At 38.6% G+C, this 27,118-nt stretch overlaps 1 protein-coding gene across 6 annotated transcripts; it reads left to right on the top strand.

Annotated features, from left to right (window-relative positions):
- Positions 1-6,497: 6,497 nt before the first annotated feature.
- TMEM144 (transmembrane protein 144) lies at positions 6,498-24,788 on the top strand. 6 transcript variants are annotated; one of them, XM_050896486.1, is made up of 13 exons: positions 6,498-6,534; positions 8,242-8,350; positions 10,820-11,016; positions 12,197-12,319; positions 12,714-12,813; positions 13,253-13,333; positions 15,297-15,378; positions 16,558-16,631; positions 17,530-17,648; positions 18,983-19,102; positions 19,590-19,687; positions 21,703-21,756; positions 22,895-24,788. In XM_050896486.1, the coding sequence occupies exons 3-13, from the start codon at positions 10,878-10,880 to the stop codon at positions 22,976-22,978; spliced, it is 1,074 nt and encodes a 357-aa protein (XP_050752443.1). In that variant the 5' UTR covers positions 6,498-6,534; positions 8,242-8,350; positions 10,820-10,877; the 3' UTR covers positions 22,979-24,788. The 6 variants fall into 6 exon arrangements, with proteins under 6 accessions (XP_050752443.1, XP_050752440.1, XP_050752441.1 ...); XM_050896483.1 differs by lacking the exon at positions 6,498-6,534 and adding an exon at positions 7,146-7,235; XM_050896484.1 differs by lacking the exon at positions 6,498-6,534 and adding an exon at positions 8,762-8,847 and having other exon boundaries at positions 7,415-8,350.
- Positions 24,789-27,118: the final 2,330 nt, after the last annotated feature.

Here is a 27,118-nt window from a genome sequence, read left to right as displayed (position 1 = left end):
AAAGATCTGAAGTATCTCCTTTGCAAACTGCAAAAAGAAATTAGTAGTATTTAATTTACTCACATATGGCATCTGTGGTTCTATATTTTTAAGAGATAGAAGTTCTAGATGAGACTGTATGCATCTAGAAATTTGTCAGGATACATATTTCACTTTCTCATTACAGTATAAATTAAACATCAAAATCATGAAATACAGGCTCATTTTGCAATCTAAGCTAGCTGTATTCCAGCATTAGAAGAAAAGCTTGTCAAAGTCAGATCATTATCATTTTTTTCTTATGAGACAAAGTCTTCACTAAACCTCATGTTATGGAAATGCTGTAAATTATACAATATTAACCACCAGTAACTGTAGTAGTTAAATATGCACATATTCACTAACATGAAAACATATTAGCAGTGCCGAATTTCTCTAGCTGAATATGAATATAGTTCACATAATTCATAAACACACACTAAAGATGGTTAATTCTCTTCACTCTTGTGAAGCCATAAATAGGATCTAGCTATAGTTTTTCAAATAAAATGACAGTGGTTTATATATCCTTTCAAAGAAACAAAGATAGAATAAGTGCATATAGTGTATATATATTGCTATAAAAATATAAAATCTCTTACCTATTCAGCTTGACACATCCTTCATTCTGGTAAACTCCTTAGGTTAATAAAAGTAACTTAGTAAAAGCTGACGTTCTCAAAGTATTCTAGCACATATTTCAGTTTTAAGTATGGTTCACTTTTAGGTATTTCATTGCAAGCTAAATACTGTTTGGAAGCTAACCGTACTGAGAAGTGGTTTGCATATGAACTGCTATAAACTTACATGAACCTCATGTTATTAAAAAAAAAAAAACAAAACAATAAACCAGAAACCAAAACCAGCAACTTCTATTTTAAATTCTGTAATGAAAAGTGCTGTGAAGTATGTGCCTTCCAAAAGTGCATTCCATCCATTTCTAACTCCTGAGGGCCCTCTAGTGCACTGCATGTGCTGAAGAAATGTACAGCAAATGTACTGAAGAAATTCCCATTTTCCATGTTTGGGGGTTTTTTAAATTTAAAATAACCCCTCGCCCCCTGAATTTTAGAACTTTTGGGAATCATATGTTCTTGTGATGAGAAATGAAAAACAGATAGTGACTTTTAAAATGCTATTAATATGCTATTAAACAGCTCAGGAGTGTTTCCTATTTGTGCTTTCCAAAATGAGGCATAGCATAGTCACTATACAGATGGAAAAGCCGAGGCAGAGAGAAGTTAAGGGCTTGTGCAGAGTTAAGCAGTGAGACACTGGCAAAGCTCTGACTTCTGACTCCTTGCCTAGTCTAAGTACAAAATAATAAAAGGTATATGCTCACTGTAATTCCAGCTAATGGAGATATTCTCTTCTCCATAATTAATACTACGGCAAATAGACAGTTAAGGAATTGGTTTATATTTCGGATGGGTCCAATTTGAATTTATAAAACTTTGTAAATGGATTTTTTCTCTGGCCATCACTTTTCTTTACTTTTTGTCTAAATGTGTTCTAGCGAGTTAAGATTTCAGCATCTGTGCCCATTACCAGGAAAAGAGCCTTCATATCACGTGCTTTTTCCAAATCTGAGTTCTTGGAGGAATAGAGATTATAAGAAATCTCTCTGGCCATTTCAGTTCTCTCTTTTTTTCAGTTCAAATTTGACTGAAGGGACATATCCCAAACAAAGAAGATTAATTCAAAAAACTCCAGACAGCTGTATCAATAAAGTCAGTAAAGATGTGGCTACTGCTGCTTAACATTTTTATACTTTAAAGAAGTTGCCAGAGATGGACATTATTCTATCAATCAGCCTTAGATGCTTGAGGGTCCCTCTGAAAGATGAAGGGTCCTTAGCGAGAGGTACCAGCTTTGTAGGCCGTTCGACCAAGAGACACTGTGCATGGCTCACAGTGAGAATGGCCTCCTATATCCTATTTCACACCAGTGCAAAGTGAGTGCAAAATATCAGCAAAGTTATATGGCTAAAACCAGGGTAAATAATAAGGGTAACTGGGTATTGCAGTCTGAGAGCAGAACTTCACCCATAGCGCATTTACACATACACATGAAGAAATTTTTTGAAATGTCTAAGATAGGCTCCCCCCTTTAAGGATAAATAATAATAAATAAATAAATAAATAAATAAATTACACATCCTGGATTCAGTTTTGCCTTACCGCTGATTTTGACAGCAAATAATTCAGTATAAAGCTTTTACTCCACTATGTTTCTTCCAAGTGTCTTTGAATTATTTTGGGGGATTTTACTTTATATTGCTACTGGCACAGAGTTGCTTGAATTGGAAATGTATCACACTGCAACAGTTGTTTTCAAATGCCCAGTTCTTGCATGTAGACAGCACGGTGACCTGTCCATTACAATCAAGCAGTGCCAAACCACAGTTTATTCCAGTTACTAACAGCTTTCCTTTGCTATGACATTTCTCTCAAATTAAAATTTTGGAACGTATATAATCTTCCCACTGCAACTCTTTAAAGATTATCTGGAGGAAATTACAAAAGGATATGGAGAATTGTTCTTCACTCCTAATTTCATTTGTAGCCTTGAAATCAAAAGGTGGTGTACCCACTGATGTACAATGCTGACTGCTGAGGGGTTTTTGAGGCTTTCTAAATGTGATCATAGCAATAATATTTCCTGTATTTTTCATGTTCAGAAGGGAGAACTCATTCTTTAAATGTTGCACCGTTACATTCTTTGGAATGGATGGTGGTAGGAATTCAACTAAATAGGATTCAATATCCTGTTAATTTAGCGGATATTTGCCTCTAATTTTAGATCTTTAAAAGATAACATATTAAGAGACATTCTTTTTTTCAGCTCTTGTGGTGTACAACTCCAGTGCCCTACTAGATTTCACAAAATAATTAAGGCTGGAATGGCTATGGACTTGTTTGGAAAACAAACATTTCTTTGTGTTTCAGGAAAGACAAAGAAAATGTTTATTGTTCAGGTGGGTAGTAGTCTTTTTTCTGAAATCATTACTAACCCATAGCCACAGCAGAGCACTAAAGGGCATTACTGAGCTGAAAGCGTACTTCCTCTGTGGTCATAAAATATTCAAGACCAATTTTTTGAAAGAATAGACTGAACAATGCTAGTTGTCTGACCAAATTCTGGCCTAGGTTATTGCACTTTGCCTACCTATATTTAGCCTGTAATGTCAGTTAGATTCGGTATTTATTCCTTGCTCTAAACTATATCTGTACTGTTGCCATCTGCATCCATTAAACTCAACTTCTCATGTCATTTCTTTATATACCCATATTTCATGGCCAGTGTTATCCCTTCCTAAGTTTAGGAACACAGGAATATCAAAATTAGTATTGGAGAATAGCAATGAATGGAAGAGGAGAATTTAAGAAGTATTTTCTAGTCCTTGACATTCCTAGGTATAGTTTGAAAAAGTAAACAAATAGCTGAATTGCAGATTTGCAATTATTTTCTTCTTCTTTTTTTTTGTTTAACTTCTGAAATCCATCTCCACCTGCATCTGCATTTGTAGAAGAAACCAGATCATCTTGTATTCGTGGGAAGGACTGTCACGCAGGGTGCTGCTGATGGTGCTGGACAAGCTACAGACTCTGAAGCAGCTGGTGGCCAGCACTGCCGCCAGCCTTCCTGGTAGGCAGTCTCTGGCCAGCCTGCAGGAGACGGATGGACTGAGCCAATGACCACCAGTCACAAGCTCCTGCGTCTTGATTCATGTGCTGGCAACCTCGAAGAGCACCATCCAGTTACTTAAATGCTCTGCTCCGTTTTCAAATCTCTGAAGACGGGAAGATGACAGTAACCCATTTTTTAGGAAATAACAAAAATTCACTAATTCACCAGAAAGTTCTTGAAACCGCCTAAATCATCCTCCCCTATGCAATCTCCTGTAGCCTTTCACCTTTGCCTCCTTTTTAATCCTACCAAGTACAGCTTCTTCCTTCTCATCTGAATTATTATTCATACTCCTTTTTTACAACTTCTTTTGTAGGTGATCTTCTTCCTTTAATCTAGACTAAGTACAGCCTTTTGGGATAGTGAATACTACACCTTGAGAACTAAAGAAAAACACAGAGAAAACCCTTTGTAACAACACAGTGATACAATATTATTATTAATACAAAAAGCTACCTAGCAGCTAGTATGTTTCTCTCCAAAATGCCAGGTTGGGTGTCAATTTTTACAAGTATCGGTTTTGTATTTTAAGGCAATACATCTCCTATTTCTTCATCTAACCCTTCCTTCTTGCTCCACTCAGTCATTTCAGCTTTAAGAGATATGGGATTTAAAGATGCTTATTTTTTTTAGTTTTCCAAGATGTCTCAGTTTGGTTCTTCCCACTGTAGTTATGACTGCAGAAATTGCTGTGAGTCAGCAAAGAACAAAATATTGTCTGTGCTGGTTTGTAGACCATTTTGCAACAAAAGGTGCTCTTTAAGTGGACATTTGTTATATTCATAGAAGGCTCTGGAATTTGAAATATGAATGTTGCCATTTTCCATTTTAGTAAACACTGCATTTATGGACTGCCTTTCCCATACACTTTTAATCTCCAACAACCTATGATTTCAATAAAACCAAACAGCACAAATGAATCAGAATCTGTCCACATTTGAGGTGTTTCATTCGTACCATCAGTGCCATTTCAACTGTTGTGTTAATGAGAAAAACAATGCTCCAGAACCAGCATGGTTTGAAGAAATAGTGAGGAGTAGATGAAACAGTGAGGAATACGTGAGTATCAGTTCAAGTGGGATAGAGACAGTAATTAGAAATGATTGCTGATGACTCCTCTGAGATCCATTCTTCCAAATGAAACCAGGGGCAGGATTTTTGGAAAACATTTTGTTCAATATCAAGATTCTTCTGAAGCCAAAACTCAACACCCCTCTTTATCCCTGGATGCTTGAAAGGATGTAGTTTCACGCTAGGCTCCTTATTGTGCGTGCTCTTGCTTTCTACGTGCAGGCAGTTCAATGTAAAAGATTAACATTTTTCTTAACATTTTCTTTTTTTCTGAATAAAATAATGTAACACGTAGACTCGCATTGCCTTTAGAATAAACAGCACTTCTTTCTTTCCAGGCTACATTTGTGATTATCATATGGGACGTTGCTCCTCTTGGATGCATACAGCTAAACTGTTTCCATAGAGACGTTCTGCAGTTCATCTCTCTAAATGTCACACAGACAGACATTTATGTGAAAATGATTGATAAATGGTGCACTCCTAGCTTTACCGAGTCCATGGGACTGAAAACTCACCCTCCAGAGAAAAACCGTACATCCTTATTATGGATAATGCAGACTTGATTTCCAAATATGAAGCATTACTTTAGAAGGCTTGCGCTGTGTTTGTAAGGAGATCAATTTGGGCTGCCATCTGGAAACCGTACTCCAAGAGGACAGAGGGAAATGCTTGCTTCATGACTAAACATGCTGACTAATAGTCTGAGCTTTAACTGGTCTGGGTCAAATCCTTACAGGGAAATCTGCAAAAATCTCGTCTCAACATCGTGCAAAAGATTTTTCCCCTACTCGGTTTTGGTTGTTGAACAACGTGGGGGCTTCCCAGAGCAAAAGGTGGTAATTTTTGTGCTTAGGAAAAAAAACCTGCTGTGTGCCAGCTGCCCAGCCTGGGTGCCCTGACCTTGCAGGGAGCTTTCCCTGCCTTGCTGCACACTACAGGGTCAGCAGCCGCTGCACGGCCTCGAAATGTTCCTGCCTTCCCCGAGATGCCCGCCGCCCTCAGCAGGTGCCTGCGGCCCCCCCAGCCCCGTGGCAGCGCCCAGCAGGCAGGGAGGCCTCGGGAGCGAGAGAGGAGCCGCAAGAAGGCCACCCTTTCCCCTCTGGCAGCGGTCCTGTCTTCAAACCATGTCTGTGTTCCTGGGCACACGCTGCCAAAACCAGGGTGCCTTTTCTTCCACGGGTAGTGTGGAAGCAGCAACAGCCTGTGAAGCACACAGGTGCACTTCCACTAAAAAATAAAGAACTGTCTCATCAGCTGCCGGGGAGGGGCAAAGGCGCTTTTGTCCTGCCGTAAGTGCCTAAATTTAAGATTCCTCTTAGCGTTTCTCCCCCGCCGGACGGGCAGCCCGCCCAGCGTGCGGCCTCCGCGGGAGAAAGGTGGGCGAGAAGGGTGCGGAGGCCTGCCTCGCCGTCCGCCTGCTCGCCTCCGTCCCCCTCCTGGCCGGGGAAGCGGATGGGGAGGAGGCGGGCCGAGGCGAGGGGCGGTGCGGCGGGAGGCGCAGGCCCAGGCGGGACGCTGGAGCGGCGGGGGAGGCTTGTGTGCCAGCGGGGCGGTAGCGCGGCGGGGCCTGGCGCGGCGGGGCGCGGGCAGCGGCGGCGCGGCGAGGGCCGAGGCCGCACGGAGGGACCAGGCGAGGGATCAGCCGGTGCGGGCCCGTCCCCGGCCGCCTTACCGCCCCGCCGGCTGCGGGAGCGGAGCGCCGTAAAACACGCCGCGGCGGTCAGCCGGGGACAGGGCGCTGGGGAAAGGAAGGTGTCCGGCTGGAGCCGGGGAGGGGGGGGTCTTAAGTTTCTTCTCAGGGTGCGTTGCCGAGCAGTTGGCCTGCCCAGCCGGCTGGCGCTTCCTTCAGCGGCGGCCTTGGCCGAGGGCTGGGCCTGCCCCGTCTGCAGGCCGTGTCCTGCTTGCAGCGTGGGCCTGCCCTGCGGAAGCCCGGGCGTGTTGGCGTCAATAGAAGCAACACCCGCCTGTGTCGAGAGCTCAGCTGCGTGTTTTTCCTTGTTGTGGGATAGCGCTTGCTGAAAATACTGCCCAAAGAACGTCTTCCAAAAGCGTTCATCTTAGGGAAGCGAAAAAACGTTTCTTGAGCAGTTAGTCAGGGGTTGCGGCGTCACCTGAGGACGTCGCTCTAAGCCGCCTTGGGACTGATAGGAGTTTCCTAAAATAAGGGTGAAAGATGCAAATAAACAGTCAATGTGATGTGCAACCTCTAAAAGTACCCATTCAATTAGTGGAAACAGTTTCTTTCAGATCTTGACAACAGCTTGAATCTGCCTTGAGGTGAAAACTCTCAAGGGCAGGCTTCTTGATTTCATGCCTGTCTGTGGAGTCCATAGCAATGTGTTGCTGTTGCATTAAGTGAGCATCATAATTTGTTGTGTCTCTGTGCGAAGGAAGAAAATGGTGGCATATTTCTGAGGAAACAGTGAAAATACAGAGCACAACCTTCCAGTGAGGTAAACCAGTGAAGTTAGTAGGATAAGGGCAATGTGTGCCAACAAAATTCCATTTTATTTCTCTGCAGCTTGGGAACCCCAAAGTGCCCTTCAGTAAGGGCTGCTTAGTGGAAAAAAAAAACCTTCAGTAACAGCCACAATTCCAGTTGTCTCTGTCTGCATTTCAGATACAACCACTGTGTTCTAATAGAAGCTTCAGCAAGTGCTTCTGGTTTGGCATTTGGTAGCTATAAACCTTTGGAGGCATGTATGGTGCAAGTCCATCTGGCAATAACATAGAATTGTAGAGAAGAGGCTTTTAGTGAACTCTCTGAAGCTCTCTGATGTGCAAAGTATGTGCAAGCATGTGCAAAAAAGTATAGTCAACTTAATGCTGTGTACCAGTTCATTATTTGCTCTTGACATTGCATCATACAGTTGTAGGATAATTTAGCTTGGAAGGAACCTCTGGAGGTCATCTAGTTCAACTCCCTGCTTAAAGCAGTGCTATCGTTGAAGTTAGAGCAGGTTGCTCCAGGCCTTGTCTGGTTGAGATTTCTCTTGAAGGCTTTAAAATGGAATTGAAAGTTGGGTCTGAAATTTAGCCAAATTTGGAGCTAAGTGCCCCAAACTTTGGAAAGTTACAGTTTTAAGCAGTCTGAATGAAGCATACTCGGTTAATTGGAAGTTGTGTTTCTTTTCCATTTTTGGTGTCATGATTCTGTTTCTCCAGTTGTGCAACAGTCTTCAGTGTGCACAATATAGAGATTTTTGGAAGATAAAAAGCAAGCAGAAAATTATATTGCCCCGCAGCACACAGATTTTCTCTTAGTAGATACAAAACTGAAGTATTTTTAAAGTAGCATTTCTCTATACATTAACAAAAAAAGGCTGATAAACCACTTTAAGTTTGAAAGGTTCTTAGTATTTTACCTGCATAATGACTTACTTATTTAAAGGCTAAAGTACTGAGTCCTGCATTCATAGAGGTGCAATGTAATCAGCTTTATTTCTATGTCCTTAACAGCATGAAGTTCTTCCTGTGCAAAACCCAGCTCTGGTGCCTTACTTGTCCACTAAATGAATTAAATGTATTCGCTCAGTGAGTCAAGGCTGATGGAATGAAGATAGCTGATGTAAGCCATTATCCATCTTAATCCATTCTTGTGGTGTCACAGTGTTTCTTAGCATGTGAAGTCAGTCTTTGAAGAAATCCCAGCATCATTATTTGCACTGCTCAGTGTTTACAGGTCCCAGGTAAAACATACTTTATAGAAGAGTCTTAAATACAGTGAAAACTTCCTGGAGAAGCTTATCCTCTAGGTAGGCAAGAAAGATGAAGAGTGAAGGAGGAAAAGATAATAAGATAAATGGAAATACCTGTGCCGTTGTACCTTCATGATGTGTCTTCTAAATTTCATCTGTGTTTTTCTTAAGTACTCAAAAATATACTGACATCTTTTGAGGGGAAAAATTATAGAAACTAAATGGTTATATTAGTTTTGGGATTGAACTTTTCACCCAGTAGTGCAAATAATTAATTTCAGCTGACACTGACGGCCTTGCTGAAGCTGTAGATAAAAGCACAACCTCAGCAGATGCAGTTCTCAATGTCCTAAGGACTCCAGAGAAGGTAAGACTGGAGGGTAAAATAAGATGAAAGAATGTGGAGCAGCTCAGCTCTTCCTTTTGTGCAGAGAGTGTAGTCACAGCACCACTTACAAGACTTGGCAAAATTTCCACAATCCTATTTCAGCTTTTTTCCTCCAGGCAGTAGCTAGTCCACCTACACTGGGGAATGTCAAACTGCATTAGGATGTCATTTGATTCAGTATGAATAGCATTACTTTGACAACAGGATTCCATGTGTATCTCTATAAATATGCCTCTTTATACTCTCAGCATATTAAGTATCCTGTTGCCATTTGAAGTTAAATTTCAAAACACTTTTCTTGTAGTCTTTTAAGTGTGGTGTTAAGATTAGGTATGCAAAGATCATGTTATTACAGTTGTCCTCAGAGCCACCTTTTCTGTCAAAGTCGTAATCCATATCAAAAGTATATATGTGGTACTTCCGTTGAGTGTAACCTCAAGATGAATCTTCCACTTAAAAAAAAAAAAAAAAAAAGGGAGGTATTATGGGATTAAAAAAAATCTTTGCCTTTCTTATTATAGTCATGGGGCATGAACAAAGAAACTGTAGAGGCAGCTTCTTCCTTTGTTCCCCACAGAAAAAGTGAACCTTTATTCACGTTTTGTATCAGCTAGAGCAATCCCTGTGGTTACTTTATGATCCTATATTGATCCCACTGTGGCATCTAAAGAATCTCTGCACCTGTTCCTGAGTTCTAGGCAGCGGGCCTGCAAATTGCTATAGCTTCTTCTGCCAATTAAGATTTTGTCTAACCCTTGCTTTTTTACACACCCCAGTGTGACTCCCCTTTGGCTACAGGAATAAGGAATATTGTGAGACAGCATCTGTCCCGTCCCGCTCGGTGGGTTTAGGGAAAGGTAGTTTGGTATGCTCTGGGCGGTGCGCAGGAGAAACAACAAAGTTCTCAGGAGGTTTAATCAAAGTAATTTTACTTCCAAACTTTAAAACTTTCGGACCGAATAAGGCACTTGGCAAAACTCTGACTGGATTTCTTGGTTAGGCTTACAATATATTTCAAGAAGGGCGGGGGGGAGAGAGAGAGAGAGCGCGCACCGGTCCGGGTTCCAGCGTTGACGTTGGTCCAGCCAACGGGGGGGGCGGGTGTCTCTGGTCTGTGGGCATCTTCTTTTCCTCTTAGTTCCTCCTTTTTTGGCACTTGCCTTCTCCTTATATTCTTATCCTTCAGTGTGGACTGCCTCTTATTTTAATTAGCCTCGCTTGCGATGTAAATTAGCACGCATGCTTCTTGCAGGCATGGGGGGGCAAGACTTTTTGGTCTCAAATTGAGTCGGTGGTCGCAATCTCCCCCTGCCACATTTACCTCTCCCCGAGTTACTGCTGGCTTCGCCACCTCTTGGGCAATTACTGCTGGCCTCACAGCTTCTTGGGCGATTCATCCAGCCTTTGACAGGCTACTCCCTCTTGTCAGTCTTTAGCTCCTCTTCAAGGATCATAAATTGCGAGTGTTTAAGACATTCTTCTGACAGGCTCAGGGGATCTAACATCCTCTCCTGCACCCTTATCAAGTTTTGTCTCCTGCCGTTATCCTTCGGAACAACTAGCTCTTTGGTCCAGGGGGCCACAAGTTTGTTTTTTTCAGTTGGTCTCCTACAGCATCTCCCTAAAGTGTCAGGGCTTCCCATAGGCCTCACAGATTCAAGTCCTCATAACCTTTGAGTGCATCTCTACGTTCACGTTGTTGTATGTTTTCAGACATGCTTTTTCTGAAGCTGATTATGAAACACACAATAGTGATTTTTTTTTTGTTCATCTGTTCTTAAGTTACTTCATTCACATTTTATGGCAGCTTTTCATGGGATTCTACAGTATGCTTTGCAGTTCTTTCCAGCTTTTGAGAGATTGATAAGTAGGGTCCTTTAAGTTTCAGACTTCTGAACTAGGTTGGTATTATGTAATATTCCACATGTTTAATTCCACTCTCTGATTTCAGAATCTCTCAGGACCCACAGCAAAACAACTCCACAAAAAGAGGCACCTTCAGAACAAAGATGAACATCGGGGAAGCTTACAGTACCTTTAACATCAGCAATGGAACAGATCTAGCTATTGGCTTTACCTCTTCCACAGTAGCTGTCCTTCTATTTGGGACAAACTTTGTGCCTGTTAAGAAATTTGATACTGGTGACGGTAAACTTATTTATATTCTTTTGTTGGTTTTGGTATTTTTGCTAATAGGAATAATATTTTACCAGCAAATATGAGAGTTTCTATAGCTAGAGTTATAAATATCATCACAGCCTTAATCCATAGAGCATGTTATAATTTTCTTTGCTATTGTTAGGGTATAAAGCAATAGTGTATTGGTTCAGGATGTGGCAAATCTTTAGAAGAGCCTTTTTATATGGTTTTGTGCACTTTAACAGTGATGATGTGCATTTCATGAGCATTTCACAATGGAAAGTGAAATGTCCTTTCTTCTACCCTCGTGGGGATTCTCAAATACATACAGTGTTATTTATACTGTAAAAGTTGTTGGACTTTGGAGTATTGCCTTTCAATTGTGGGCCTGACAGAAAAACAATAAAAAATTGAAATTTTAATACTTTTATCTGGTGACTCGGTAAGAGGAAACAATCGCTTCTATTTCCTGCTTGGAATTTTATCACTTTACTGTACTAGGTTCATGTTGTATTTGCATGTTTATATGAAGCATAGTCAATTACCAGATCCCTAGATGAATAAATCTGCCATTATGTTGCTGCAATAATAGTATCTGCATTACAGGCTGAATATAACCTCTCTCTCTTCTTTGTGCCAAATATGGTCCTAACAAGGCTAGACTTTAAAGCAAAAGTCTTAGCTCAGCTGGCATAAGGTTAACTGGTCTGCCTAGCTGACCCTTGGAGAATCTACAGAGGTAGAAGAGATCTGTCTAAAGTTTTTATCATCCTCAGTGTCCTGGATTAGGGGAACAGCCTGAGCCATGAGCCTTTGAAGGAGTTTTGTCCTGTGCAGTCATTTGTGTTAGCTGCTACTAGGGTGGTGGGAGAAGTTTGCAGTAACTGAATATCCTCTTTGTCAGAAGCCTGTCAAAATTTTCATGTGTTGTGTAAACTTTGTCCAGCAAAGTGTCTTTTGCATCTGTGTATGAAGAATGCATGGTAAGGAAAAGGTTGACAGAATAATAACACCCCGCCCTAAAATACATCTTTTGAATATATCGTAACATGGTTCCTGGAAATTCAGAGTGGAGGTGGCCACCTTTCAATTTTTTCTGTACTATTTTATCTAAAACATAGTATGTTAAGAGATTCACACAGGCAGTATTCTACAAGTTCTCTATTGTGTGCATTTGATTTTGCCATAGGCATGTTCTTTCAATGGATTCTCTGTGCCTCCATATGGATAGTTTCTTTGGTGGTCAATTTAATCCAGAATTGCCCCCGGTTTTGGCCTCTGGCTATGGTTGGGGGTTTCGTGTGGGCTACAGGTAAGGATAAAGAGATTCTATTTCTTGAAACACAAAGTAATCCTAACTCTTAATAAAAAAACAGTGATAAAAACTTTTCCATATATAAGGTAGTAGTTATTTGGTAGTTATTTGGCTTTTTAAAGTCTCGGTATTAATGGAGCTGTACCCTTATAGCAAATATTTTATTATGCTTATTTTATAAGCAGCAAATTTACACCAAAAATAACTTTAAAAAAAAGCATTGAGGAAAAGTCTGGTTTTAATGTATTTATTTTTAAAAAACACTATTTCCTACCACCTTGTAGTTGCCTAAATTTCTTTGCCTTCTGAACAGTCACAGAATCTAAAGCAAAAATATACATGATCACAGTGTAGTTTTTAACTGATTTTAATTTTGTTTTTTGTATTTCAGGCAATGTTACAGTTGTCCCTATTGTTAAAACTATTGGCTTAGCTCTTGGTCTTTTGATATGGGCTTCTTTTAATTTGCTGACAGGTTGGGCAAGTTCAAGGTGAGTATGTTTAAGTCTTAAGTCATACATAATTAATGTTGCCAAGTCTTCATTAATAACTGCAGTGAAAACACTATGACCAATAAAGAGGATTTATCATATATAAGATCTTTTTCCCTCTCAGTGGAAAGTACTCAGGTTAATTATTTTATCTTTTTGTGTTTTCTCTGTCTCAGTAGGAAGAAGAATGCCCAGTGATGTTCATTAACATAATTGAATGAATAAATAATGTATTTGTTAATGTAAATTAAATTAGTTTAAAGATTATTTTTGTAAAGTAGACGTAGCATTTTGCAAGCCAACTGAAGCACTAATCCAATATTGCAAATACAAACTTAAGCAGAATTATTGACATGAGTAAAGATTTTTGAGACTGGGTTATAATTTAACTATTTGTATGCAGTCAGTACAGCTAAGTGAAACTGGTTAAATATTCCAGGTTTGGTTGGTTTGGAATTGACCCAGAAGAGGTATCAAGACCAATCTTAAATTATATTGGAGCTGGACTTTCGCTATTAAGGTAAAAATTTATTCTTATAGTAAATTTCTGTAATGTAAAATATATATTTGATAACCGCAGGGACAATTTAACTAGAGGGCAAATGTACTGAGGTATTTTTTGCAAATTGATTTACTGCAGAATTCATAAGTTATCCATACCTAGCTGGTCAGCGTTGTATTTCAGAACAGAAACATACATGATATCCAGTACAGTGGTAAAATGGTTATTCATAAACACAGAAATATATTTTTATGCTGGTAGGCATGTTCAAGGCAAAGCAGTGATGCAGTGGTTGTCTCCCTAGTGAGGTTATTCAAATGGTTCACTTCCCCCAAAATTTGTGAGAGAGGAAAAACTGACTAGAAGAATCTTGGTGAGAGAACCTCTGTGAGATTTCTGATCTGCCTTCACTCAGTCAGGGGTACAAATCCTTCCTCTTAACTGTAGAATATGCCACAGGACCCCTTCCCAGATCCTTCAGGGTCCATGAAAAGCCAGAGGCTTTGCATTATCTCTTGTCCTTAATAGCTCCCTGTCTTGTCACTCTTAAGTCACACTTACAGCAACTCACAAACAGTGGCGTCCTTGGGGATCTTCAGAAGGACTTCTACTCTTATTTTTTGTTTATTATTTGTATGAGTGCACACTTTGGTCCAAACACAAAGGAAAGAGGGTCTTCGTTACGTAGCAGTGTTCTTGTTTTCCAAATGGGTGGCCAGGAAGGCCTTTCTAGGAACATAATGGTGGCTCTAAATCCCAGGGGCAGTAGGCTTGCCGTAAGCATGCTAAGCAGCAGATGCATGTAATGCCTTTAGGAAAAGAAGGGTGTTAAGAACATGGAGACGATGGAGTCATTCTTGATTGCTCAGAGAGAGCTGCTGCTGTAGATTCATGAATATTGCTTCCACTCTTCCTCTCTCCTAAGAGTCCACAGCTTTTTACCCATTACTGTTACATGTAGCACGTGATTTTGTGAGGTACTCACAAAATAGTAGCAGTACTGCTATTCCTGCCTGATGAATTCATTCAGCTCACCACCTGCTTCCTGCCTGTTTCTGAAATACCATGGAGAAGTGATCAACAGGGAAAAAGATCGTGACCAAACATGTTTTCCTGGCAAGCTGCACAAAGCCTGTGAATGTTGCTCTGCAGAGCTCAGAAGCGTGTATTTCATTTTAGCCTCCTGTGTGGAACCTGTATATGTTTGTCTAGTTGCTCTGGAGGATGCTGACATCCATTTCTGTCTGTCCTTATTCCTTCAGCAGGAGCTGAATCATTCTTCAAATGGAGACATTCTGTTCACAGTTATGAGAAGGAATTCCTAAATAATTAAAATATCTTTCATAAAAATAAAAAAACAGATCCTGCCAATTCTGATTACACGTATTTACCTGATTTCCTGGAGCTGGGAGTGCAAGTAGTAATGTTAGCCTTTCTTCATTTTATTCACTTGGTGTACTGGAGCACCACTGAGCAATACCCATTCTCCTTCCACATATGCATGAAGCCCTGTAGGAGCAGTATTTCCTCACTCACATATGATAGAGTGACAACATAAAAACTAACTTTTTTCCTTGAGCACAGAGCCAATTCTGTGCAGGTTTAAGCTGTTCCATATAGAATTTTCATGCAGATGTTCCATTGTATGTGTGGTTTAGTACGAAAGGGCACTGTTAACTAAAGCAACTGTTGTTAACATGTGGTTGTAACTACGTGCCGTAAAAAGGAGACATTTCAATCCCATTACATAGAAGAGAGATCTATAAAGTGATACAAAGACTAATTTATTTAGTTACTTTCACTTAAGTTCTTTGTTAAGACTGTTAAAAGCAATTGCATTTTTCAAATATATTGAAGTGGCTCTAGGGCAATAATGAAAATAAAGTAATATGCCTCCAAATATAACTTTTGTCTCTGGACACTAAATGTTATGTCCTTATGAGCTGACATGGTATTTATTGTTGTATTTTTCTCTTCTGAGTGCTGTCATATTTCTTTTTGTAAAAACTGAAGTCCAGAGTTCTTCAGCTTCGTTAGAAAGCACGCCTTTACTGAGAGAAAGTGTAAGTACTCTACAGTTGTTATTTTACAGCAGTGAAAGTACATAGCCATTTGAAACCAAAAAAATTGCTTAATGTTAACCAGATTTGCTAGGATTTATGGTAGACTACATAAAAGTACATAAATATGCATTGATTGTATTTAATTTGTGGATCTTGTATATCCAGTCAAATGCGAGCAACAGAAAAGGTTTTCCCAAGTGTTCTTTCTCTGTTGTCAGCTTTAAATGGCTTAGAAGTCCTTTTTCAGTATGACACAGATTATATAAAAAAGAGTGTTTACTTTCATATCTGAGAAAAGGAAGCAATTTTAGTTAAAACTTAACTATAAAACTAGGAGGGTGCTTAGATGAAAGGCAACGGTGTATAACTCTTATCCACCAGATTTTTGCCGCATTACAGAGCCAGGAGACTGTCAAGAGTTGCTGATTCTCAGCATCAGCTATGGCACAGTTTGGAGGCCAACGAGGGGTGCCGGATTGGCTGTTGCTCCTTCCGGAGCCCAAAGTATGCAACAAAAGCTGGAGAACAATAGGCTTCTACTACCATTGTGCCTTACTCTTGTAGGACAGTGCTCAGTTGCTACTTGAACAGAGAGGCCCTCAGAGTTTTCTAGCTGTGCTCAATGCTCACTAGAGGTTCCAGTCTACCAGACCAAATCACAGAAGACAATCTGATTGCAGGATTGGAACAAAGGGACGTTGCAATTTCTTTATGTTGCAGACAGGGGTGTTAATTTCCCTGGTTGCAAATAGTCCTAATATTCTGATAGTAACACCAGAGCTATCAAAGAAAAAAAGGGCAAAACCACATCATAAAATCTATAGATTAAATAATTTATCAAATTTAAGGAAGGAAAAGTTCTGAAAGTCAGATCTACCTGCATGCAGATTTAAAAAAATGCTAATGAGTGCTCTATTGTGTAGTAAACCCAAAGTCCATATCCAAACTTGTACTTATAAACTTCAAGGTAGGTAGATCCAATTATTAGTTTGTTTTATTTAAAAAAAAAAAAAAAAATCTACTTTCTTCAGAGTATTTCTGTAAATTCCTTTTGTTTCTCCTTCCATTTTCATTTTATTTTCTTAGACCAAAACTGTTCTGTTTAATACAATGTTTGAGATTTTTTTTAAAAAAATCAGACTAAACTAAACTTGCGTGAAAACTCTTGGTTTTTTGCAGTCTATTAATGTTTCTGAAGATAATTCTGATGACTCATGGGTGAACAGACTTTCTCCAGCAAAAAAGAGACTCATGTAAGTTATTAACAGTTCTTTTACTGGTGCAGGCCAAGTAGCCAGAGGAAGTAGTTGAACACAGTGTAAGAGCAGAATTTGTGTCCTGTGGTTTTTCTAGTGCAGTCATGCACTAATAAATAACAGTTTTTAAAGTACTAGTATACTGTGCCTATCTATATATGAATAGCTACAACTAATTAGGTTATTTCCTTTGCACTGTTGAGTGTGCTTTACCTTACCAATTAAGTATTAGTTACTACTACAAAAGAACAACATTTGGCAAAGTAAATAGTAATAGCAGCTAAGTAATTACAGAGCTGGTTTTTATCACCTGGTTGATTAGCACTCCAGCATAGAAGGAGCCTATGCTAATAACATGCTTCCAGGTGTGGTTTCCAAGTGAATACATCTGCAGAAGGCATGGCAGTATGGTAAGGAGACAGCAGAAATGCTCCAAGGTGAAAGCAGCAGCTAGGAAGGGGCCAGTGTGGGGAGTGGAGACAGCCAACAACACAATGATCTGGAGGCAGAGAAGAAGACTAAGACTAAGAATATATAGACTGAAACAGTGAAGCTGAGGGTGGGAGCATTTTAATTATATTGTTGCTTGTTTTCTCCTAGCTCTACTTTTAGGAAATCCTAGTTAATTTATCTTGTCATTAATCTAGACTGCAGGCTCTTGGGGCAGGAATTGTCTGTTACTTGGCCATGAAGTATAGGAAAACTAAGTTACTGTGTTGAACCATTTCTACGCTAGAAAATAAAAATGTGCTAAAATATATTATTTTTATAGTGTTGCTAGCAATTTTCATATGATACACAGTCTTTAACTGCAATACTGGACTTGTCTTAAGTGTATTGTGTACTTCCCTAATTAATGCTAGGCTATTTTCTCTGATTTTTGCTCTTTTTAAAGAGGATGTAGCCTGGCTGTAGTAGCTGGAATACTCTACGGTTCCAGTTTTGTTCCAGTACTGTACATCAAGGATCATGGAAGAAGAAATGAAACTATATACACAGGAGCAAGTCAATTTGGTAACAGCTAATAGATCACTTCTACTTTATTTCATCAGTATATTGTGTTTTCCTGCTTCTGTAAAGGCATAGAGTGAAATTCTTGATATGCCTGAAAATATACCATGACAGCTTATCAGTTCTGCACTATGTTATATGTTGTCGTAATCATAGTACTAGCACTCCCTTTTTCTCAGAGGTGAATTACACCATTAAAAGAACAGTGAGAAACAGCCCAGAGGATACCATACTTAACTCATAGCTATGTTTCAGAAGGCATTAAATAGTAGCACTCTCAAACACAAAGTTCGTATGCCTGGAACATGAGGTAAACAAGGGCACAAGCTGTACCAATTGCCAAATTAGTATACCAGTAAAGAAAGAGGAGAAGGTTGATCGTAACTGATGAGCAGAAGAGATATATAACAACATAAGTAATTAAAACCTTGTAGTTTTTGAAATGGGAACCTTTTAACATAAGACTAATCACCAATTTCAAACAACATTTCCCGAGAAACATTTTCCTTAAGATTTAGTGTATAGTCTATCAGGTAATACCAGCAGCAGCTTAAGAGCAACGTATTGCTGAGACTGCATAATGTTGCCATTAAGAAGTTGTTTGTTACGTCACATACAATTTCTCTTGAATACTGCAACTTATATATTCCCTAGCTAGACAAAACAGATGTTATCATTACTATAGCTGCCTTTCCTGTTGAGAATTTACAACTTCAAGGAGATAGAGATCACCTTGCTACATGCTTCTGTTTTACCATGTTGCAAATACTCTCTTTAGCACATACGAAGTCCATAAAGGATTTATTATTGTTAATGATTATAGGGATCAAAATTGTGATACATTCTTCAAGATAAAAAAAGGATAAAACTATGCCGTGTTTAGCTTACACAGTATGTGCAGTTGTCTTGCCGTTAAAGGTACAGAAAAGAAACAAGGCTATATACAGGAATACAAATGTAGATGGTCAGGAGGGGATGTAATTATGTAAAATCCCCAGTTTTGTAGCCTCACCTGAGGATTTTCTTAAGGTTTTAATAAAATAGTTCAGTAGTTTGACTAATAGAGTTCTGAAAATAACTTGCAGAAATGCATAAAAGCCTGTAATAAATGCTAGGGTCAACACAGCAGCTAATTCATGTTTAATATATGTGTGATTGACCAAATCCATCTACAGTCAGACTGGCAGCTGTGTTTGTCACAATCACATTTGAATTTGAGTTGTTAGCAGTAGCACCTGATATGTTTTTGTCTATGTGAATGCTATCAGTGAAATAAATTTAGTTAAAATTAATAACTGATGTTTTAGACTAACACAATTTTGTAATTTCTCTTTCAGATTTAGATTATGTTTTTGCACACTTCAGTGGAATATTTCTTACAAGTACCATCTACTTTTTGATCTACTGTGCAGTCAGGAAAAATAAACCTAATGTTTATCCCCAAGCCATATTGCCAGGTATGACTGTTTTTTAAATTAGCAGTTAATTTCAGTTACTTCTGACCGTTTTGCAGTGATTAGTTCAAACTATGTGTTGGAATTGTAGTTCACCTTTCAGGTCTCTTCATTTGACTTTTTGTCTCTTTTGAAAGATCACTTCTATTAGGTTAATTAACTAAGATTAGGAAATAATGATAAATTATGTTCTAGTCTGAAACTAGAACAAAATGATGTTGCATACAGCGGATTTTCAAAAACTGACTCTGCCAGAGTGGAGAGCACATTGCCCAGAAAATTGTGAACTTTAATTAATTTGCTACTTCAGTTGAGTAGCTGATTTTATCCCTTGAGCTTTGGTTTAGATTATCAGAGCCAGCTTGTTAAAGTAGTTAATTTACTGAAATACATACATACAGTTTCTGTATTGTGCTATAAATATAAATGTTCCACAAATTACTGTCTATACTTTGCTGTGCACATTTTTGATTGGGATTTATTTTTCTAGGGTTTGTTTCTGGTGTGCTTTGGGCAATAGCCAATTGCTGCTGGTTCATAGCCAATCACTATCTCAGTGCTGTGGTCAGCTTTCCAATAATTACTGCAGTAAGTATATAAAAAATAAAATCTGTAACTAGAATTAAAAGTAAAGGGTTTTTTTCCCTCCCATTTGTGGAATTCAGTTGAAATTATGACGTGTCTAGAGCATTTTAGTCAAGAGTATACATTGTCTCTTCTGCTTGTCTGTGCTAGCCTTTGGTTTTTTAGGAACATACATGACTGTGACAAGCACCATCTTGGTCAATGCCAAGTATACAAAAACAGAAGAATTGAAAGTGTGAGTCTTTAGGTTATGTAAAAGCCAAAGCTCTGTAACCAGAAATATATCGATATTAAATAGTAAACTGAAGTGATTAAAAGAAGAAATGTTTTATGCTTTCATCCCAGCAAGTACACTTTTTTTCTGGATGTTTTCATTTGTGATTTTTATCCTCTAGCAGTCATTTTGCTTAATTAAGTCAGGTATTTTTTCTTTTTACAGTTCTTGAACAAACAGAACAGATTATGTGTTGCTGAAAATAATGTTCTTATGCAAATGAGGGAGAAATAGTTGGCCCGTTTTGTCTGTTTTATTCCTATTTATGATACTGTACCTTTAAAGCACCGTTAATTTCCAGAAGCTGCATAAATTCCGTCACTAGGTAAAAATAAACTTTGCCTTTACTCTCTTGCCAGTCTACTAGATGGTGATGCAAAGGTGGATAACTTCTGGCAAATGAGAGTTCATAAATATCAAACCCAAAGTTTTGCTGAACAACTGTATTTTGGAAGCAAACTAATGAAACAACGTTAATAGAGATTAAGCTTTGCCTCAAGATGCAGTAAATCAGAATAAACTCTGCAGTATGCAATGAAAAAAAAGACTTGGGATTATTCTAATTAGAAATCGAAGGATTAATGGAAAGCAGCTTTAGTAACTTAGTTATCAGTATGCCTAAAGGGCAAGGATATAAAATCACGAAATGAAAAATTTAAGGACAGCACTGATGAGAAACTGCCTGTCTGGACCACAGGTTCAGAACTGCTGCTTTACTTCATCCTGGAGAGAATTTCAGACAGCTGTTCATCACATCCCTTTAACAATTTGTTTCATTTTTAAAATGCATTCCTCTTGCAGTGTACATTATCTAGAAAGTGAAATAACACCTTAGCTATTATTCAAATAATAGTTGGCAGTTTCACTAGGAAACAGCACCCACAAATACAATCATCATGAGACACTGTTTCCTGCTGGCCTAAATCTGTGTCCTATCAGCTGTACTGAAGATGGAGAGAGGAAGATCACTGTCCAAACATCTGTCAAGTGTTTCTGAGAGCAGCTCTAATGGGAAGCATTAACAGAGCCAATTTTCGCTTCATATTCAGATAATATTTTCTCATCAGTCATGAAAATTCAGATCATTGCTCCCACAGGGGAAAAACTGTATTACCAGGAGTGCCTGGAAATTATCGTTGCATATCACTGTTTGCTGTTAGTTAGGAAATCTGTACAACATCACAGATAATCAGTAGTTTTCCTGACCTGTCTATCTGGCTGGCTTTGTGCTTTGTCCAGATGCCTGCTATACAGGAAATACATTTATGTTCCAGTCTGTTGATATCATACTGAGCGATAAAATCAAACTTTGTCCAACTAGTTAGTCGTGCTAATAAAGGAAATGTTAGGAATATCCATGGTAGCTACCAATAAACCTGAATAGTCCTCTGAAATGTGGTAACATTGTGAACTGTAGTTTGGACTAATGTGAGGCATATTATTTGGAGCCTACTAAAAGAACGTATAACAGCCAGTGCAGACTCCACAGTGTAATTCAGAAAGAAATTGTCCCTTCTCTGAAAAAAAGTCTCTTGCCTCTTTAGCCCTTCTTGAAGTTTTTATTGTGTCTTACTTCATAAAGATTTCAGTGATGTTTATGCTTTTGCCATTAGTGCTGTAATTATATGGAATGGAAAGGCCTAAATTTGTTACCAGACAAAATTCAACCACCCTGAGAACAATAATGAGATGGCAGTAGATTTTAATGAAATGTTGTAATGTACAAATGAATCTTATTCTTTAGGGTCCTGGCCTTGTTGCTGCAATGTGGGGAGTCCTTGTATTTAAAGAAATCAAGGTAATCTTATTAGGTCTCTTACATAGTCTCTCTTGCTTGTCTCTAGCTTTAGGAACAGCATGACTTGGTATACAGCTGTATCTCTTAGATTTCTTTTCCTTAAAAGTATTGCGTTATGAAGCTGAAAGTCATATCATGCAATACTAAGTTTTCCAAGAAAGATGAAGAACTGTGAACAATTTTTACAGGAATGAAGATTTGAATTCCATAACTGTATGAGCAGCAGTGGGAGTAAGTGAAGACTGTAGCAGGGCCAGGAGGCAGGATGCCAAGCACAGCCTGAAAACAGTCTTTATTTGAGCCAGTTCTTTCAGTGAGGGCAGGGGAATGAGCAGTTGTCCTAATAATCACATAGACAAGTAGATTAGACTTCAAGGGTCAGGTTCACCAAAGGACCAAAAAATGAGACTGAGGTTAGTTGGCCTTGCTAATTACAGTGTGATGTAGAGATCCTAAACTGATATGGCAGCAATTGCCTAGAACAGGCTAATATACTCTACTAGGTGTTAACATATACGGCAGAAATTATTTTTCTAGTGGAATTTGAAGCATTGAACACTAACAGTGTAATCCTCAGGTTCCCTTAGCTAATGTGTCCAGGATCCATAGGTACCTAATTTGCCATTAGAGATCATGTTTCCCAATATTTTTGGTGACTGTGTAAAATGTGTTAGGCGTCCTTGGATCAGGAACTAGAAGTTCTGTCTCTCTCCCACTGCAGATTAATGTTGCACCACACTAGAAGACCATCATGTTCATTATCCAAATCTTTGTGACTCACCAAATCTTTCATCCTTTTCATACATTTTAGAATAGTCTGTGTAAGTGCTTACTGCTTAAAAATAATCTGAAAATAGACAAAGGCCTTTAAAAATACTTTTTAAAATTGCTGAATTAATTTTGTGTATATTTTACTAAGTGTGTGGCATCATACATTACTTGTATTAAACTTTTGAACAGCAAATACGTTACAAACATTATATGAAATAAAATGGTATAAAATTTACCATTTCATGTAATGGATTTATTAATTTTGTCATAAAATGAAACCCTAGTTCTTTATTTTACTTTTTTTTGTGAAGTGGTATCTGTTATGACAACATGACATTTTTCTTTTTCTCTCCCTTTGCCTGTCCAGGGACTGAAAAACTACGTGTTACTCTCAGTAGCGTTTTGCATCATTTTGGCTGGATCACTCTCCACAGCTTTTTCTAAAGTTTGAAAGGATCTTCTGGACCAGTAGATGGTGCTACTGTTTAATATAATCAAAAAGACAATATTGGTATATCGCAATACATTATAATTTTCAAAATATATGTCCAACATTTACCCTAACTTGCTTCAGGCAAGTGGAAAAAAAACCCTTTGCTAAATGTTCCCATTTGGCATGAAGGAAAATCTGGAAATGTTTGTTTCTGCAGTACAGAACAGTAAGAATTATCAAAGGATTTTATTAAATAAAGCTAAATGATTTTATAGTTACTAATTTTTTTTTCCTGTTCGGGTACTAAACTTCATGTCATCATAAATTGCAGTTCACTGTTGTGATGGTGGATAAAGGGATTTTAATTCTTAGTCTGTAATACCATATGTATGTGCAAGCTGACTTGTTTTATTATAACGTTCTTACTGACTTGAATATAAAATATGTCTTGGAATATTTTTTATGGAACTGATACACATGAAGATGTGAAGCATTTTTTTTTATTTAGAAGCATTATTCTTTAAAGTCATCAATTTACATAAAAACGTTATCTTCCAATCACTTCAGAATTTTGAAGGAAATATAGAAAAAAAAGGTGCTGTAAAATAAATTACTTGTGTTTGCTACTAAACTGTTTGTTTAGTTGCAAGAACATTATGTAGAAATCAGAACCAGGATAGGAATAGTTGGGGAGGTTTGGGTTTTTTTTTTGTTTTGGTTGCAAGTAAACTTTACATTTCTGTGTTGCAATATGAGCTAAGTATGTGGTTCAAAGTTTGTTTCCAAATAACTTTGGGCATTTTCTGAATACTTACTTTTCTATGTAGCATATTCAAATCTTAAAAATTATGTATGGCAATATTTATTACATTGAAACATCATGCTAAAATTACCCAATCATTGTTCTACCCAAAGCAAGATCATCTATATGTAAATCGCTTCTGACAGTTGTTGTCTAACTTGTTTCTTTAAAAAAAAATAAAAGAAGTAGATTTCACAACATTTTTAGGCAAACTAACCAGCTTCTAACTACCTGTCCTGCTGGAAAGCCCTAATATCCAAAGGAAACTCCCTATGAGGAATGTTATGTCCACTGTTCCATGACCACCACTAACACGGAGAACTGTTTATTTTCTTACTCATGGCAGCTAACCTTTACATATGCAAAGCATGTTGTCTGAACCTCCCCTTAGCCTTTTCTTCAGTATATTGGACAAACCCGGCTCCTGCAGTCTTCCCTTGTTTGTAATGTGCTCATCGTTTTTCTTGCTCTTTCCTGAACTCTCACTAAGTGGACTAGATCTGTCTAGGAAAACTGGACATGGCAGTCAGACTACAGTCTTACAAAAAACAAGAAGAGCAGCAGTAAGATTTTTTTTTTTTTCCCCATCCAATTTGCAAGCTCAGTTCATGGTTACACATCATAGTATGACACTTTTTGCTGTCACGGCTTGATATTGTTACTGTGTTCAGATTGCAATCATAATTTCTCGTTTCTCCCACTCTTCTTTGTCTACTTTTTATCGGATTTGATCTTAGAACTGTTATTTAGCCCTCTTTGTCCCATCCTATATTGTTTATTCCTACCCAAGTGTCAGGACTTGGTGTCTGACAGGTTTTTTCCCCCTTAAGGCATTTCTCTAATTTTGCTCTGTATATTAACCCTGTCCTCCAACAAGTTGGCAGCATTTTCCAGCCAGGTGTCATCTGCAAATTTAATAAACATACTCTCTAATTATTGTAAATAATTATGAAAATGCTGCATGATACTGGCCTTTACTTACTTTTTGGAATCTAATGTAATACTTCTTTTCACTCTGACGGGGAACAATTGGTTACTCTTTCGAGTACAATTTCCTTCTGTCTTACAGTGGTTTTATTTAGACTGCATTCTTCCCAGCTTTTATGTAACATCTGATACAGTTGTTCAAGTCAAGATACATGATGTGTACCACCCTAATACCTGATATTGGAAAGAAAACTGGTCAGTTTTCTTTCCAATATCCAGGTCAGACACAATTTCTTCTTGACAGATCCTTGACTGTTACTTACCTAGCCATTACTCTGTTGACTCAGATAAGGAAGAATAATTTGTTCACATGTTTTTGAAATAACTTGAATTAAATTGGACATTTACAATTTCCCTGGATCTGTTTCCCTTCTTCTTAAAGATCATAAGAACTTCCATATTCCTGGAATATACCCCATGCCAGAAAATTGCTGATAAACAGAGAATTGGTAAAACCAAAATACGGTGTTCTCAGGCTCCTCTACTTTACAGATATGCTTTAATATGTCAGCTCTTTCCCGGTCAGTATTAGTTCTTATTCCTATGTCACTGTTTGCAGTTGTGTAACACTGACTGTGATCTGTTTAAGTAAGACTGAAGGAACAAGGGTGCTGTGCACTTTAGTTTATAATGTCATTGCTGAATAGTGGCAGATTATCTCTTATTTCCACACAGTTACTGACAAAAATACTAGTCATAACTCACTATTTTGCTAAAATAATTACAATGCAACACAATATTTATAAAGATAGTGTGATTACAGCACCAGTCCACTTTGATGTACCAATGCAATTGCTCAGGAAGGATCGTCTGTTTAGTTTACTACTACCTGTAGGTCACCTTCCACATTTCGTTAAAGTCTGCAAGTACAGTCTACACTATTCAATGAGGTATACTCTTCACTACTTTATGTTAAGTGAATTACTAATGTCTCAGTCTGGAAAAATGGTTGGAAAATGTTGAACCAGAACTCTCAGGGAGGAGAACCATGTCTGCATGGGCTTGGACAGTGAACTAGTCTGTTCACACTACTGCTTCCAGGGTAGAACTAGCTTTTAGGGAGCGTGTAAGACCCATATTGCACAACAGGTCACTCAGGCCCCAGAGATCCCTAGAGCACCTTCAAGGGAGAACAGGAGCAAGCAGAAACAAAGGTCAGAGAATCAAGAGAGACAAGAATGCATGGCATGATTAAAAACTGAGCTAAGCATCAGAAAACCAAAGACGCCTTTTCTAGCAGAGCAAAGCTCTGGGAGGAAAAAGGAACAGGGGAGCAAATGAAGCTGTGTGAAGATGTTAGGAGGTTAGGTATATCGCAGAGCAGAAACAGAGTATGGTATCTCCTAGTCAGCTTCCACAGCTGGGCAAGCCACAGTACTCACTGAAGAGTCAATGCAGAGGGGCTGTCGTGCAATTGCTGGTAGGCCTGCACCAACTCGCCTTGGCAATCTGCATCCCCAGCTGTGTGAGGAATGAACAGGCAGGATTGCTCAAGCCCAGTCACTGTGGGACCTAGTTTATCCCTAACCTTGGCCAGCTGTTTCTCATCCTGCACTACAGTGAAGTGCCATAGGCCTTGTCTACTACTGCAGTACCCTGAAGCTCTGTTTTGTTTGGTGCTGTGAGTATCCTGAGTGAATGTGTCTTGGGTTTTTCAGATTTTTAGTCCATAGCTTATAGTGACAGGACAAGCTGGCTACTAGTGCTGTAGTGGAAATGTTATGACAGGTTAGCAAGTAGTAGAAAAATTTGTCCTGGCAGTACCTGGTTTTACTTACCTCAGTTCGGATTCTGTTTTGCTCGCTGCGTTTGTTATTTGTTGTGGTTTAAGATAAATCTGAAAACAGATGATGAGGCTGCATCTGCTACATGTATCCTTTATTAGAGGACTGGCTTTGTCTCGTGCTGGTTGTGGAGAAAAATGAAGCTGGCTTATACCTTGGCAGCTGAGATGCATTTAGGTTTAGGTTTTAGGTTTAAACTGTTACCATATGCTTCAGTTTGCTTTAACTGAAGAGTCTTTTTTAATATTATCTTAAGTTTCTGCTCTCTCTCTTGGGGGATGCTCTTAAGTTAATGTCTGGTATGGGCCTAGCATCCATCTACTGGATATGATTACAGGGAACAGTTGAATCTTCCATGGCAGGAGCACCTTTACATTTCCTGGTTTCTGTACATCTTTACATTTCCTGCTTTCTGAAACAAACCAAAAAACTGAGCTCCTGACTGTGGTAATTGCCATGTAAATGTATGTAGTTTGATGCAGTTCTCCAGTCTATATTGTAAAGCTATCAGATGTGCAAACTTAATTGCTGACTGCTAGGGTGTTAATTAAAATTCTTGTTTGTGAAGGCTCAAGTATGACCTTT

Source organism: Gymnogyps californianus, chromosome 4 (assembly GCF_018139145.2).
Source record: "Gymnogyps californianus isolate 813 chromosome 4, ASM1813914v2, whole genome shotgun sequence".
Lineage (NCBI taxonomy): Eukaryota > Metazoa > Chordata > Aves > Accipitriformes > Cathartidae > Gymnogyps > Gymnogyps californianus.
Note: the sequence above shows the minus strand (reverse complement) of the source record. Positions and strands in the feature narration are given on the sequence as shown.

Excerpts from the sequence above, each read along its gene's own strand:
- TMEM144 (XM_050896486.1), top strand. The coding sequence starts at position 10,878 with ATGAACATCGGGGAAGCTTACAGTACCTTTAACATCAGCAATGGAACA. Across the intron at positions 11,017-12,196 it reads GAAATTTGATACTGGTGACG|GCATGTTCTTTCAATGGATT; the intron begins GTAAACTTATTT and ends ATTTTGCCATAG. Across the intron at positions 19,103-19,589 it reads TCCCCAAGCCATATTGCCAG|GGTTTGTTTCTGGTGTGCTT; the intron begins GTATGACTGTTT and ends TTATTTTTCTAG.